This window comes from Ammospiza nelsoni, chromosome 25 (assembly GCF_027579445.1).
Source record: "Ammospiza nelsoni isolate bAmmNel1 chromosome 25, bAmmNel1.pri, whole genome shotgun sequence".
In the NCBI taxonomy this organism is placed as follows: domain Eukaryota; kingdom Metazoa; phylum Chordata; class Aves; order Passeriformes; family Passerellidae; genus Ammospiza; species Ammospiza nelsoni.
In genome coordinates this window covers 1,108,454-1,120,000 of record NC_080657.1, presented here as the reverse complement: position 1 = coordinate 1,120,000, position 11,547 = coordinate 1,108,454, and the positions used below count along the sequence as shown (strand labels likewise).

At 47.9% G+C, this 11,547-nt stretch overlaps 1 protein-coding gene across 4 annotated transcripts in view; it reads left to right on the top strand.

Moving 5' to 3' along the window:
• SRRM1 (serine and arginine repetitive matrix 1) overlaps nucleotides 1-11,547 on the top strand; it is a 17,745-nt gene extending 6,198 nt beyond the window's left edge. Inside the window, exons 6-18 of one of the 4 annotated variants that reach the window (XM_059488710.1) lie at nucleotides 974-1,174; nucleotides 1,628-1,843; nucleotides 2,372-2,476; nucleotides 3,987-4,258; nucleotides 4,364-4,444; nucleotides 4,774-4,860; nucleotides 5,446-5,584; nucleotides 5,820-5,861; nucleotides 7,514-7,618; nucleotides 8,124-8,585; nucleotides 9,572-9,749; nucleotides 10,192-10,386; nucleotides 10,562-11,547. In XM_059488710.1, coding sequence (XP_059344693.1) covers nucleotides 974-1,174; nucleotides 1,628-1,843; nucleotides 2,372-2,476; nucleotides 3,987-4,258; nucleotides 4,364-4,444; nucleotides 4,774-4,860; nucleotides 5,446-5,584; nucleotides 5,820-5,861; nucleotides 7,514-7,618; nucleotides 8,124-8,585; nucleotides 9,572-9,749; nucleotides 10,192-10,386; nucleotides 10,562-10,666 — 2,188 coding nt within the window. In that variant the 3' untranslated portion in view covers nucleotides 10,667-11,547. Of the gene's footprint in view, nucleotides 1-973; nucleotides 1,175-1,627; nucleotides 1,844-2,356; nucleotides 2,477-3,986; nucleotides 4,259-4,363; nucleotides 4,445-4,773; nucleotides 4,861-5,445; nucleotides 5,585-5,819; nucleotides 5,862-7,513; nucleotides 7,619-8,123; nucleotides 8,586-9,571; nucleotides 9,750-10,191; nucleotides 10,387-10,561 lie in introns of all 4 variants that reach the window. The other 3 variants (XM_059488709.1, XM_059488712.1, XM_059488711.1) reach the window with 3 other exon arrangements.

Here is an 11,547-nt window from a genome sequence, read left to right as displayed (position 1 = left end):
GAGTGCTGCAGGCAGTGCTGGGTGTCCCTGGGTGAGGAGGGCTCTGAGTGTGGCTGTTCCCAGGCAGTGCTGGGTGTCGCTGGGTGAGGAGGGCTCTGGCTGTCCCCAGGCAGTGCTGTGTGTCCCTGGGTGTCCCCAGGCTCTGGCTGTCCCCGAGCTGTGAGTGCTCTGACTGTCCCCGAGCTGTGAGTGCTCTGACTGTCCCCGAGCTGTGAGTGCTCTGACTGTCCCCGAGCTGTGAGTGCTCTGACTGTCCCCAGGCTGTGAGTGCTCTGACTGTCCCCGAGCTGTGAGTGCTCTGACTGTCCCCGAGCTGTGAGTGCTCTGACTGTCCCCGAGCTGTGAGTGCTCTGACTGTCCCCGAGCTGTGAGTGCTCTGACTGTCCCCGAGCTGTGAGTGCTCTGACTGTCCCCAGGCTGTGAGTGCTGTGACTGTCCCCAGGCTGTGAGTGCTCTGACTGTCCCCAGGCTGTGAGTGCTGTGACTGTCCCTGAGCTGTGAGTGCTCTGGCTGTCCCCAGGCTGTGAGTGCTCTGGCTGTCCCCAGGCTGTGAGTGCTCTGACTGTCCCCAAGCTGTGAGTGCTGTGACTGTCCCCAGGCTGTGAGTGCTCTGGCTGTCCCCAGGCTGTGAGTGCTCTGGCTGTCCCCAGGCTGTGAGTGCTCTGGCTGTCCCTGAGCTGTGAGTGCTCTGGCTGTCCCTGAGCTGTGAGTGCTCTGGCTGTCCCTGAGCTGTGAGTGCTCTGGCTGTCCCCAGGCTGTGAGTGCTGTGACTGTCCCCAGGCTGTGAGTGCTCTGGCTGTCCCCAGGCTGTGAGTGCTGTGACTGTCCCTGAGCTGTGAGTGCTCTGGCTGTCCCTGAGCTGTGAGTGCTCTGGCTGTCCCCAGGCTGTGAGTGCTGTGACTGTCCCCAGGCTGTGAGTGCTCTGTGAGTGCCCTGTCTGTCCCCAGGCTGTGAGTGCCCTGTCTCTCCCCAGACGCAAGTCTCGCTCTCCCTCCCCGCGGCGGCGATCGTCTCCCGTGCGCCGCGAGCGGAAGCGCAGCCACTCGCGCTCCCCCCACCACCGCACCAAGAGCCGCAGTGCCACCCCTGCCCCCGAGAAGAAAGAGGCCACTCCTGAGCCAGAGCCCTCCGTGAAACCAAAGGAGACCGTTGTGCAAGAGGCAGCTTCAAACAGGTGAGAGCTCTGTGTGTAGAGCCATGTGTTGCCTTTAAAAAATGGAGTTATTATTCTGATACCTCACTGGAGCTTGGTTTGGGCAGTGCCTGCTCTTCCCTGTGCCCCTGCAACAGTCAAAGCATTTATTTTAGAATCTTCAGTGAGGTTTCTTTGTCCTCTGCAGAATTCTAAGGGCAGTGTGCTTTGCTGCCGCTGTGATTTCATTGTCCTGCTCATCATTGACACTTGTGACAATGTCATGTTGACTTCCAGCTGGTTGTCATCATGTAGCTTCTATGTTACTTACTCTTTTTGAATCATTGTACCGCATTCTAACTCTTTTCACAATTCTGGACCAGTTTGTCAGAGAATGGGCAGGAGAATGTTTGCTGTAGGGGAATATCTTGGCAGCTTCTAAAATGCAGACTGTGGTTTGTATATGCTTACAAATGAAGTCCTTATTTTTGACAGTGATATCCCAAAAGCTCCTAAACCTGAACCACCTGTACCAGAGACTAAGGAAACTTCACCAGAACGTAATTCAAAGAGGGAGAGGGAGCGGGAGAGGGAGAAGGAGAAGGAGAAGACCCGTCAGAGATCCCCATCTCGGTCCAAGTCCAGGTCAAGGTCCCGGTCCCGTTCTCCATCTCATTCCCGACCCAGAAGGCGCCATAGATCACGGTCAAGGTAGGGCTTCAGGGGCTGACTGTGAAGCTTGAGAATATTTTCTGCTGCAGGTGCCACCTAATGTTCTTGGTCAGTGATGTTTTTAGAGGTGTTGAGCTGTGGATGTTTTGGGCCAAATGAGAAGGATGCATTTAGTGTATAAATGTGTTTGGGAGTGTTTTGTTTGTATTGATTTATGAGAAGATGCTCATGGTGACCAGCACTGATCAGAGAAGGAATTCAGCTGCTTAATATTGATAATGAGAATTGTGTAGCCTTTCTTTAGGACATGGGTTTGATGCTGAAAAATGCTTTCTTTACCTCCTTTTTTTAATTATTCTACTACTTAATGGAGTGACATTGTTAAACTTGAAAGCCCTGATTGTGTCTGTACATTTGGCATCCTCACCTAAATACAGCCTTGATACAGTGCACTTGGAGGAAAACAACTCTGCACTCAGTGCCCCGAGGATACATTTCCTCAACTCTGGAAGTTAGATAGTTGCTTTTCATTGGAATTTCTGATTGTGACAGGTCTTACTCCCCTAGAAGGCGACCCAGCCCGCGGCGCCGGCCGTCCCCGCGCAGGAGGAGCCCACCCCGGAGGATGCCTCCCCCACCCAGGCACAGGAGGAGCAGATCCCCCGTCAGGCGGTAAGAGCCCTGCTTTTTGAGACAGCTGAAGTGCTAAACCTGCAAAGTTAAAGGGAACTGTAGCTGTGTTAGCAAAATTCCCTGTTGATCTCACCTCAGCAGTGGCAGGTGTGTGATCAGAGTGATGGAGAAACTGCACTGTCACTTTTCCTGAGTGTGCTGTGGGGGAACACGGTTGCAGATGTGAAATTATTTATTCTGAGTTAGGGTAGTGATGAGAATTCCACCTTGTTGAAAAGTGGCAATTTCAGAGCTTTTTTTCTTTTTTGCTTCTTCAAATGGCTCTGGGTAGTTCCCAGCACAGGCTGACATGATAGCCCTTAGGGCTTTTTTGCTTAAGTCTTAGTACTTTTCTTTCCTGACTGGGGGAAAAAAATGAGAACAAGTTGGGAATTTTACTTGTTAGGAATTTTTAATTGTGACTTGTATTTCTATCACCTAAAATTAAATTTAGACTTGAAGTATGTTTCTTCTTCATGTTCTCTTCCTTAAGATTCTTCAAGATTTGCCCTTTGGTGTTGCAAGTCACATTTTTCACAGCATAAGAATTGCTGTAGAGGCAAAGCTCTTAGCTGCCTTGCAAAGTAAATGATGTGCTTTTGGCAGTGTCAAAATAGACATTTGTCTTCATGGGGAGAGAATAGATTCTGATCCTTTTCATAGGAAGAGAATCAAAGTGATGCTTCTTTTGTGTACAGCAGTTGCTTTTGAGGAAGGAGCACTTCTCTTCCTTTCTGTGACAGGTGATGACTATTTCCTGAGTTTGTCAATATGTTCATTTCACACAGTTACTGGGAAAACTGTGAAAAGTATCAAACATGTATGTTGCAAGATGTACAAGAGCACCCTTTCAGCAAATGTTTATCTCACTCAAGGTAGGGTTTCTTTTTTCCAGGTTCTCAGGAATTCTGCAGCCAAAGGTGGATTCTGCAGGTACACAATTGCAACAGAACTTGCCACAAATTTTGCCGCAGAATTCTGAGGCCCTACCTTTTAAAATTGCAAAGTAAAGATGAAAAACTAAAACATAAGGATGAATAGATGGATTCTGAATTGTTAAGTTGTTAAGTTGTCTGAAATTTTCACCTCCTGGTGTAAAACATTTTAGTGTCCTTGCACACTAAGCTCTTACCCAGATCTGCTCTGGAGATCGTTAAGTGACACGTGCTAACAGAGACAATTCTCTTAACCACCCAAAAGTTACAGAGCCCAACCAAAACTAATTGTTTCCAGGGGCAAAGCTTAGCTGTAGCCTGTAGATTGACAGAAAGCCAGTGAAGGTGACACTAACAACTTTTAGCTCACTATTATAGTTAAGAATAACTGTGAAAGATTGGTCATTATCCTCCTCTTCTCCAAACCGAGTGTTGCAGGCAGTCCACCATGTTTGGGAAGTGCTGTTGTCTGTGGCTCAGTGTCTGTGCTTGCAAACAACCGCAGTTCTTTGTTCTTTGTGCTGACATGTTCCCCACCGTGGCAGGGCAGGAGCTGATGTGACTTTGATTTGCAGGAGAAGACGCTCCTCGGCCTCGCTGTCCGGCAGCAGCTCCTCCTCGTCCTCGTCGCGCTCCCGCTCTCCACCAAAGAAGCCTCCCAAGAGACCCGTGTCCAGCCCCCCCCGCAAAACGCGCCGGCTGTCCCCCTCTGCCAGCCCCCCCCGGCGCCGCCACCGGCCCTCGCCCCCCGGCAGCCCCCCGGCCAAGCCGCGCCGCTCGCCCACGCCCCAGCAGTCCAACCGCGCCCGCAAGAGCCGCGGCTCCGTCTCGCCCAGCAGGGCCTCAGGTGAGGGCACCATCACAGCCGGGTTCCCTTTGGGACTGCTGTTCACGTGTGCCTGTTGAAGGAACGGTGTGAATTGCAGCTGAGCTGTTTCTTTTTGTCTTGTAGCGCCCAAGCATAAGAGCAGTGAGAAAAGAGAGTCTCCTTCGCCAGCACCCAAGCCCAGGAAAGCAGAATTGTCGGAATCAGGTACGGCTCTGACTTCTCAGCTCTGCTGCTGGGTGTGGGGTTTTTAGTCAGAAATACTTGGGCAGGGAAGTGCTGAGCCTTCCAGGAAGTCTGGCACTGAAGGCAAGAGTTTTCAGAACTCTAAAAATGATCACTCCTGCTGCCTCCTTCTATCCAAGATTGCTTGGAATGAAAGTTCAGCCGAAGTGTATTTCAGCCTTATGTTATCCTAAGATTTGAGTGAGGGAAAACCCCATACCTGATGGTCTGCTGTCCATAACTTTCTTTCTGCCTGCATAGGCAAATCTTTATCCCTGGTTTAAGTGCCCTGTCCTTGTGTGTCCTTTCAGAAGAAGACAAAGGAGGCAAAATGGCTGCAGCAGATTCTGTCCAACAGAGGCGTCAGTACAGGAGGCAAAATCAACAGTCTTCATCTGGTATGGAGCACAGAAATTCCCGAAAACTGCGTTGTAGTTTCCTTTTGCAGGAAGTAGTTAAGTTCAAATACAGATTAAAACTATTTGCTCTGTGCTCTGCAGTGCTATTGTAAACTTAATTACAGATTTGCCACTCATAACGAGGTCACTTTAATTATTACTCAGGAGGAATAAAAGTGACTTTTAAAGGTCATTACATCTTTTCTTAATGGGTTTGCATCTTTAAAATTGCGCTTCTAAACTCTTAACATCACGCACAAATATTGTGTGCTGTGGATTACATCATCTCTCCTTACTTTGGACTCTTTATGCTTGAGATCAGTAAATTCACCTGGTATTTTTGTCCACATAGTTTCAAAAAGCAGCTGCAGTTCACCTTTTAAATTACCTGTCTAGCCAAATTTTATGGGGACAGTTTTTTTTACCCAGTAGATTTTTTTATCATTAAGTTCAGCCAACACCTTCAGTCAATCTGTTTTAAATTTTGGGTTCTCGTTTTATGGGAGATGAGGTTGGTTTGAACTGCAGCAGTGACCAGTGTCTCAAAGATCATTTTCCAGAGAGTGATTCTTTCTATGTTTGCAGATTCTGGTTCTTCATCTTCCTCAGAAGAGGAGAGGCCCAAGAGGTCGAACGTGAAGAACGGGGAGGTGGGCAGGCGCCACCGGCACTCGCACTCGCGCAGCCCCTCGCCCCGCAAGCGCCAGAAGGATTCCTCCCCTCGGTAACTCCTGAGCTTAGCTCATCCCTTCCTGGTATTTATGTCTATCTCTGCAACTCTCACCAAATACACATCAAGTCATGCCCACTCTGCCCAGACTTCTTTCAAGGTTTCCTTCCCATTACACTCATTTGGCAGAAATTGCTCTGACCTTTCTTTGATGGTGTTCATTTTTGCCTCAGACCCGTGGCAGATAGATCTGTTCTGTTTTGTTTTGTTTTCCCTCCACTGCTCTCAGGATGCAGATGGAAAAGAGGTGGCAATCACCAGTGATGAAAAGGTTGGTTAGAAATTCATCTCTTAAACAGGCTGTCATTTATTTTGGCATGGATAAGTATTTGCCGTCCTTTTGTCCGTTACACTTGCACACTCACAGTGACGGAAATTCAGACTGATGTGCTCCTTCTTTTGTTGGACCTGGAACCATTTCACTGGCAAAAACAGAAGGAGCAGCACCTGCTCTGTGTCCCTCACTGCTCACCCCTTGTTAATTCACATCAGCCTGTGACATCAGTAACTTTGATGCTGTTACATCCCACTGATGCCTGGAAACAGCTGAACAGTTATGTTCCTCAGGGGCTCCTTGCTCCAGACACCCAGCTTTGGGTGAGCAGTGTTGGGTTCCTGCTGCCACTGACTCAAAACCCTCCTGCACACTTGCAATAAGCAATTAAGATCTTGATCTTCTGGGTCAGAGATGATTGGAGTTTTCAAAACTCTCATTTCTCAGTTCAAGGGATATTTGAAACTACTGGAAGTAGACAATCAGTAAAACAGCAGTGACTTTTTTATTTGTGACACTTTTTGCTCTGTGTTGGTCTAGAAATACAGAAAGGTGCAGGAAGCTTGATGGGTTTATTAATTGGATGTAATGACCCTTGAGCAGGCTGTAATTAAGCCTTAGCTAGCAGATACTCCCAGCACACATAATGATGTAGGAGATAAGGATGACTCCCTCACCAATGCAGACCTTCCTAATTATGGATCCTGTCAAACATTTCTGTGGAAAACAGGTTGGGATTCAAAGGCTTTGATCTTGTTTTGCAACACACTGAATTCACGTACTGCCTGTTGCATAAATACATGTTTAATTAGGACAGTTGGTACATTTGAAGGCTGGGGGATTTTTGGATCATAAAAGAACATTGTATTTTGAAGCAAACTCTTATCTATAAAAGTGTGTTTCATTGCCTTGGAGAACAATACCCAGCATGTTTGAAATCAGATCTCACTTAATGTAAATGAACTGATTTGCTTTTTAATTGCTCTCAATTTTCCCTTATCCAGTCATTTTATCTTAATTGCTTTTTTTAAAAAAAGGGAATATTTCACTTTGCCAGTATTCCTTTCCTTTAAAATTCTATGCAAGAATGCGTTGGATTAAAATTCCCTTTTCCAGAAGTCTGTTGTTAAACCCTGCAAAGTAGAAAATGGCTCATTTGGTGAACAGTTTTAATCCAGAGAGCTGCAGTTTAGCAGCCTCTCTTTTTTCTTTTCACTGCATTTCAAGAAATAAATAATTTTGGATTTCAGATGGAGCACAGTTTCACACTGTGAAGAAAATTACCTCCACCCAAGGCAAAATCAGCATGTGATCCATCACTTATTCCAACCATTTGGTCTTTCTTTGGCTACAAGGTGTTGATGGATCAGGTTGTGCAGATGTGGAATCGTGTCCTGGCTGATGTGGTGGGCTCAGGGTCACAGTCAGACACCGTGGTGGGCTCAGGGGCACAGTCAGACACCGTGGTGGGCTCAGGGGCACAGTCAGACACTCATCATCTCACACTCTTCAGAAAGGTTCAAGTACGTTTCTTTCCATCGGTGCTCCCAGTAGAATTCCATTTTGAGGTGCATGAAGGAGCAGATTCTGTGTAGTGGGAGCAGCTGGTGCCTCGGCTGCATTTCCTGATGGGTGCCTGTTTTCTGCAGCAGGAGGAGGAGGAGCCCCTCGCCGCCCCCCGCGCGCCGGCGCCGCTCCCCTTCCCCGGCGCCCCCGCCCCGGCGCCGCCGCTCGCCGTCCCCGCCTCGCCGAAGGTACCGACCCCCCCGGGCACCCCCTGCCTGCTCTGGGCCTCCTCTGGGCATGGGAAAAGGGCTCTGCTCCCAGTTCCTTCACTGGGAAGCTGAGGGGGCTGTGTTGTGTTGGGTGTGGTGGGTGCATGGCCTGGATGTTGTTGGGTTGGTGCTGCAGATCCTGAATTGGAGTTACACAACCATGGGATGGCTTGGGTTGGGAGGGACCTTAAAGATCATCCAGTCCCACCCCCTGCCATGGGTGGTGACACCTTCCACCAGCCCAGGTTGCTGCAAGTTTTGTACAACCTGGCCTTGGACACTTCCAGGGATGGGGCAACCACAACCTTTCTGGATTTAAAGAGTTTTATTTTAAACTCTTTTGACTTCTAAAGAATTCTAGAATTTAAATTCGGAGAAGTTTAAAGAGCTCTAGAGTCCTTTTCCCCCTCTTTGGGTGCACTGCAGGGCACTGCTGACTGATGTCCGTGCCTGGGTGACCCCTGACCGTTTGTTCTCTTTGCAGGTCTCCATCACCACCCCCGCGCAGACGTTCTCCCTCTCCACGGAGATACTCCCCCCCGATCCAGAGGCGATATTCCCCATCTCCCCCTCCCAAGAGGAGAACAGCTTCTCCTCCTCCCCCTCCCAAAAGAAGGGCCTCCCCTTCCCCCCAGTCCAAGCGCAGAGTCTCCCACTCCCCACCGCCAAAACAGAGGAGCTCCCCCACTGCCAAGCGGCGCTCCCCTTCCGTGTCTTCCAAGCACAGGAAGGGGTCTCCTCCCAGCAGATCCAACAGGGAAACACGTTCTCCACCACAAAACAAAAGGCATTCACCTTCACCACGGCCTCGAGCTTCCCACCCCTCCTCCAGCCCTCCGGCGCCGCGCCGGGGAGCGTCGGCGTCGCCGCAGAGGAGACAGTCACCATCACCCAGCAGCAGGCCCATCAGGAGGGTGTCCAGAACGCCAGAGCCCAAGAAAACAAAGTAAAGACACCCATCTTGTCTGCTTGGGGTTTGATGAGGGGTTGTTGTTTAGTTGTGATGCAGTGGAAGTGGTTAAGGAATCACAGAATCCCAGAATGGTTTGGGTGGGAAGGGACCTTAAAGCCCCTCTAGTGCCACCCCTGCCATGGCAGGGACACCTTCCAGTGTCCCAGGCTGCTCCAAGCCCCAATATCCAACCTGGCCTTGGGCACTGCCAGGGATCCAGGGGCAGCCAGACCTGCTCTGGGTACCCTGTGCAAATTTCTTCCCCACCCTCACAAGGAAGAAATTTTCCCCAGTCTGCCATCTAACCCTGTCTCTGGCAGTGGAAGCCATTCCCCCTTGTGCTGCCTGCATTAAAAGCCCCTCTCCCTCCTTTTCATAAGACCCTGAAATGTGCCACAAGGTCTCCCCAGATCCTTCCCTTTAATTGCTGGCTTTAAAGAAAACCTAATTGTGTCTTTAAACCTAACTGTGGAAGGGGACCAACACTTCTCATCAGCTCAGAAATAATTCCATAAGTGACCATTCATGATAAACTGCTAAGATTGTAAATATTTTTGGCTTTAGTGAGATGCTGCTTTTCTGAGCAGACTGTGAGAAGTGTGGTGCTGGCTTATGAATTTTTTCAGAAGGAAAATGTAGCTGAATGGAAAACCTTGCACATTTAAATAGCATTGCTGTTCTCTTGGCTTTTAATGTGATTATAACTTAGTTCAAGCAGAAAGGCAGCAGTCAGTTGTGAGCAGCAGCAGGGTTGTTTAACAGCTTTTCAGGCTGCATTATCCCTCTGCATTATGGATCCACTCTGCCATTGGATTGTTTTGCCTTTTTTATCACACCAGCAAAGCAATTTATCTATTTATTTTTTAAAATCAATTTAAATGTTCTAAGTGCAGTCTGACCAAGTTAAAGCGAAGATGTTCTTTTGGCTCTTGTGTTGATGTTGCCTTGCTCTGTCTCACCTCTGACTCTGTGTTCCCCAGGGCTTCCACCCCCAGCCCCCGGCGCGTGTCCTCATCCCGCTCTGCGTCAGGGTCACCTGAGACAGCTCCCAAAAAACACCCAGGACCTGCATCTCCTGCCCGCTCTCGCTCTCCTTCTGCAAACTGGTCACCTGCAAAAAAGGCCAAGAGCCCAACTCAGAGCCCATCACCTGCCAGGGTATTTGTCTGCTCATAAAACAGCCTCTGGTTGGGAGGGCTGAGCTGCTGAGCAGCCCCAGGGTTATTCACAGGGGGGAAACTGCTTGGGGTCATTCTTCATTGTTAAAAACTTCTAAAAACAATTTGTAACATGAATTTTTCAAGCTTAACATCTCCAAGTGTGGGAGAAAATAGCGCTCTATAGAAAATCAGACTTCTGGGAAAAAGTCTGTCCCATTTCATGAGTGTACATGAGTTTTATGGTCTACAAAGTATGGGGGGCTTATTTATGGTCAGTATCCTATGTGCAAACCCAGAGTATTCCCAGTGGGAGGAGAACAGATTGTTTGGTATCTTCACCTCCTCTTCTAAGGTGTTTCCCAGGGGCAGTTCCATTCTTTGCCAGTAAACTTTGAAGCCTTAGAGATGAGTTGTAACATCTATTGAATTATTTACTACAGAATTCAGATCAAGAAGGTGGTGGCAAGAAGAAGAAGAAAAAGAAGGATAAGAAGCATAAAAAGGATAAAAAGCACAAGAAACACAAAAAGCATAAGAAGGAGAAGGCAGCAGCAGCTGCAGTAGCTGCTGCTGTGGCTCCAGCAGACACCACCTCAGCACAGGGAGAGCAGGAAGCAGAGACAGAACCCAAAAAGGTGAGAATTTGGGACTTTGTCAAGGGTGGGTGTGCCCTGCTCTCCTGGGGTTCTGACAGCCCCAGTTCCAAAGTGAGATTTGGGGGGTGTGATTCCCTGTGGAGATTTCAGTGCTGGGAGGGCTCAGCCTGGCCAGCCTGGGGTGTTTGAAGCAGCTCTTTGTGTTTGTTTGAAGGAGACTGAGAGCGAACCCGAGGACAACCTGGATGACCTCGAAAAGCACCTGCGGGAGAAGGCCCTGAGGTCCATGAGGAAGGCGCAGGTGTCCCCCCCCTCCTAGGCCAACCCTTTGATATAATGTACATTTTATTTGGTTTGTACTCAGAATTCAATTTCAAATTGCTAAATGTGTTTGAGCTTTAGAATATAACATTTGTTGTAATAATTGCTAGGTTGAGGTTCACCATGTACAAAGGGCATGGATTTACATTACAAAAGGTGTCCACAGTGTACTAGTGACATTCTTTCATTGACAGCATAATTTCATTTAGAGTGAGACTTTTTAGAAGCAGTAGGAATTTGTTTTGGAGGTTTGAAACATGACCGTCAGTTCCCTCATTTCTTTGAAATCCAGCAGAGCCTTGAGCAGAATTTGTGAGGGGCTCATTTGACTTCTTTTTGTATCACTTACATGATGCTACTAACCTTTGTGGTTTGTAGGCTTGCCCAGGAGTAAAACCACTGCAGAATTCAAGGAAGTACATCTCTATTTTAATGCTTTCTACTGTTGCCTGTATAGTCTCCATAAAGCCAATCAAGAATAGCAATTTAGAGTGGTACATAAATGAAAGCATGTTGTTTACCAGGACACTGTGGGTTTATATTGATGTAACATGTTGATTTGGAACACTGGAATTTCATTTGTATTTTTATGTTCTTTTTTTAAAGGGCAGTTTCCATGATCAGCAGACCCAGAAAAAAAATAATAATTCCTTCAGTTCCATAAATTTTGTTTGTGAGCTGTCGTTGCCCCATTCATAAATCTTGTCTCGTTACGGTTCTTCGGAATGGTCTGAGCAACTTTCAGAGCTGTGTTCTTTGAAAGTTTAGAGGAACCTGAACTTTGGATATTGTCATGTTTTCACTGTTCTTTGTTTTTGTTTTTTTAACTAAAGCTATATAAAGCTTGTGGATTAAACAAAATAAATTTCTAAATTTAAA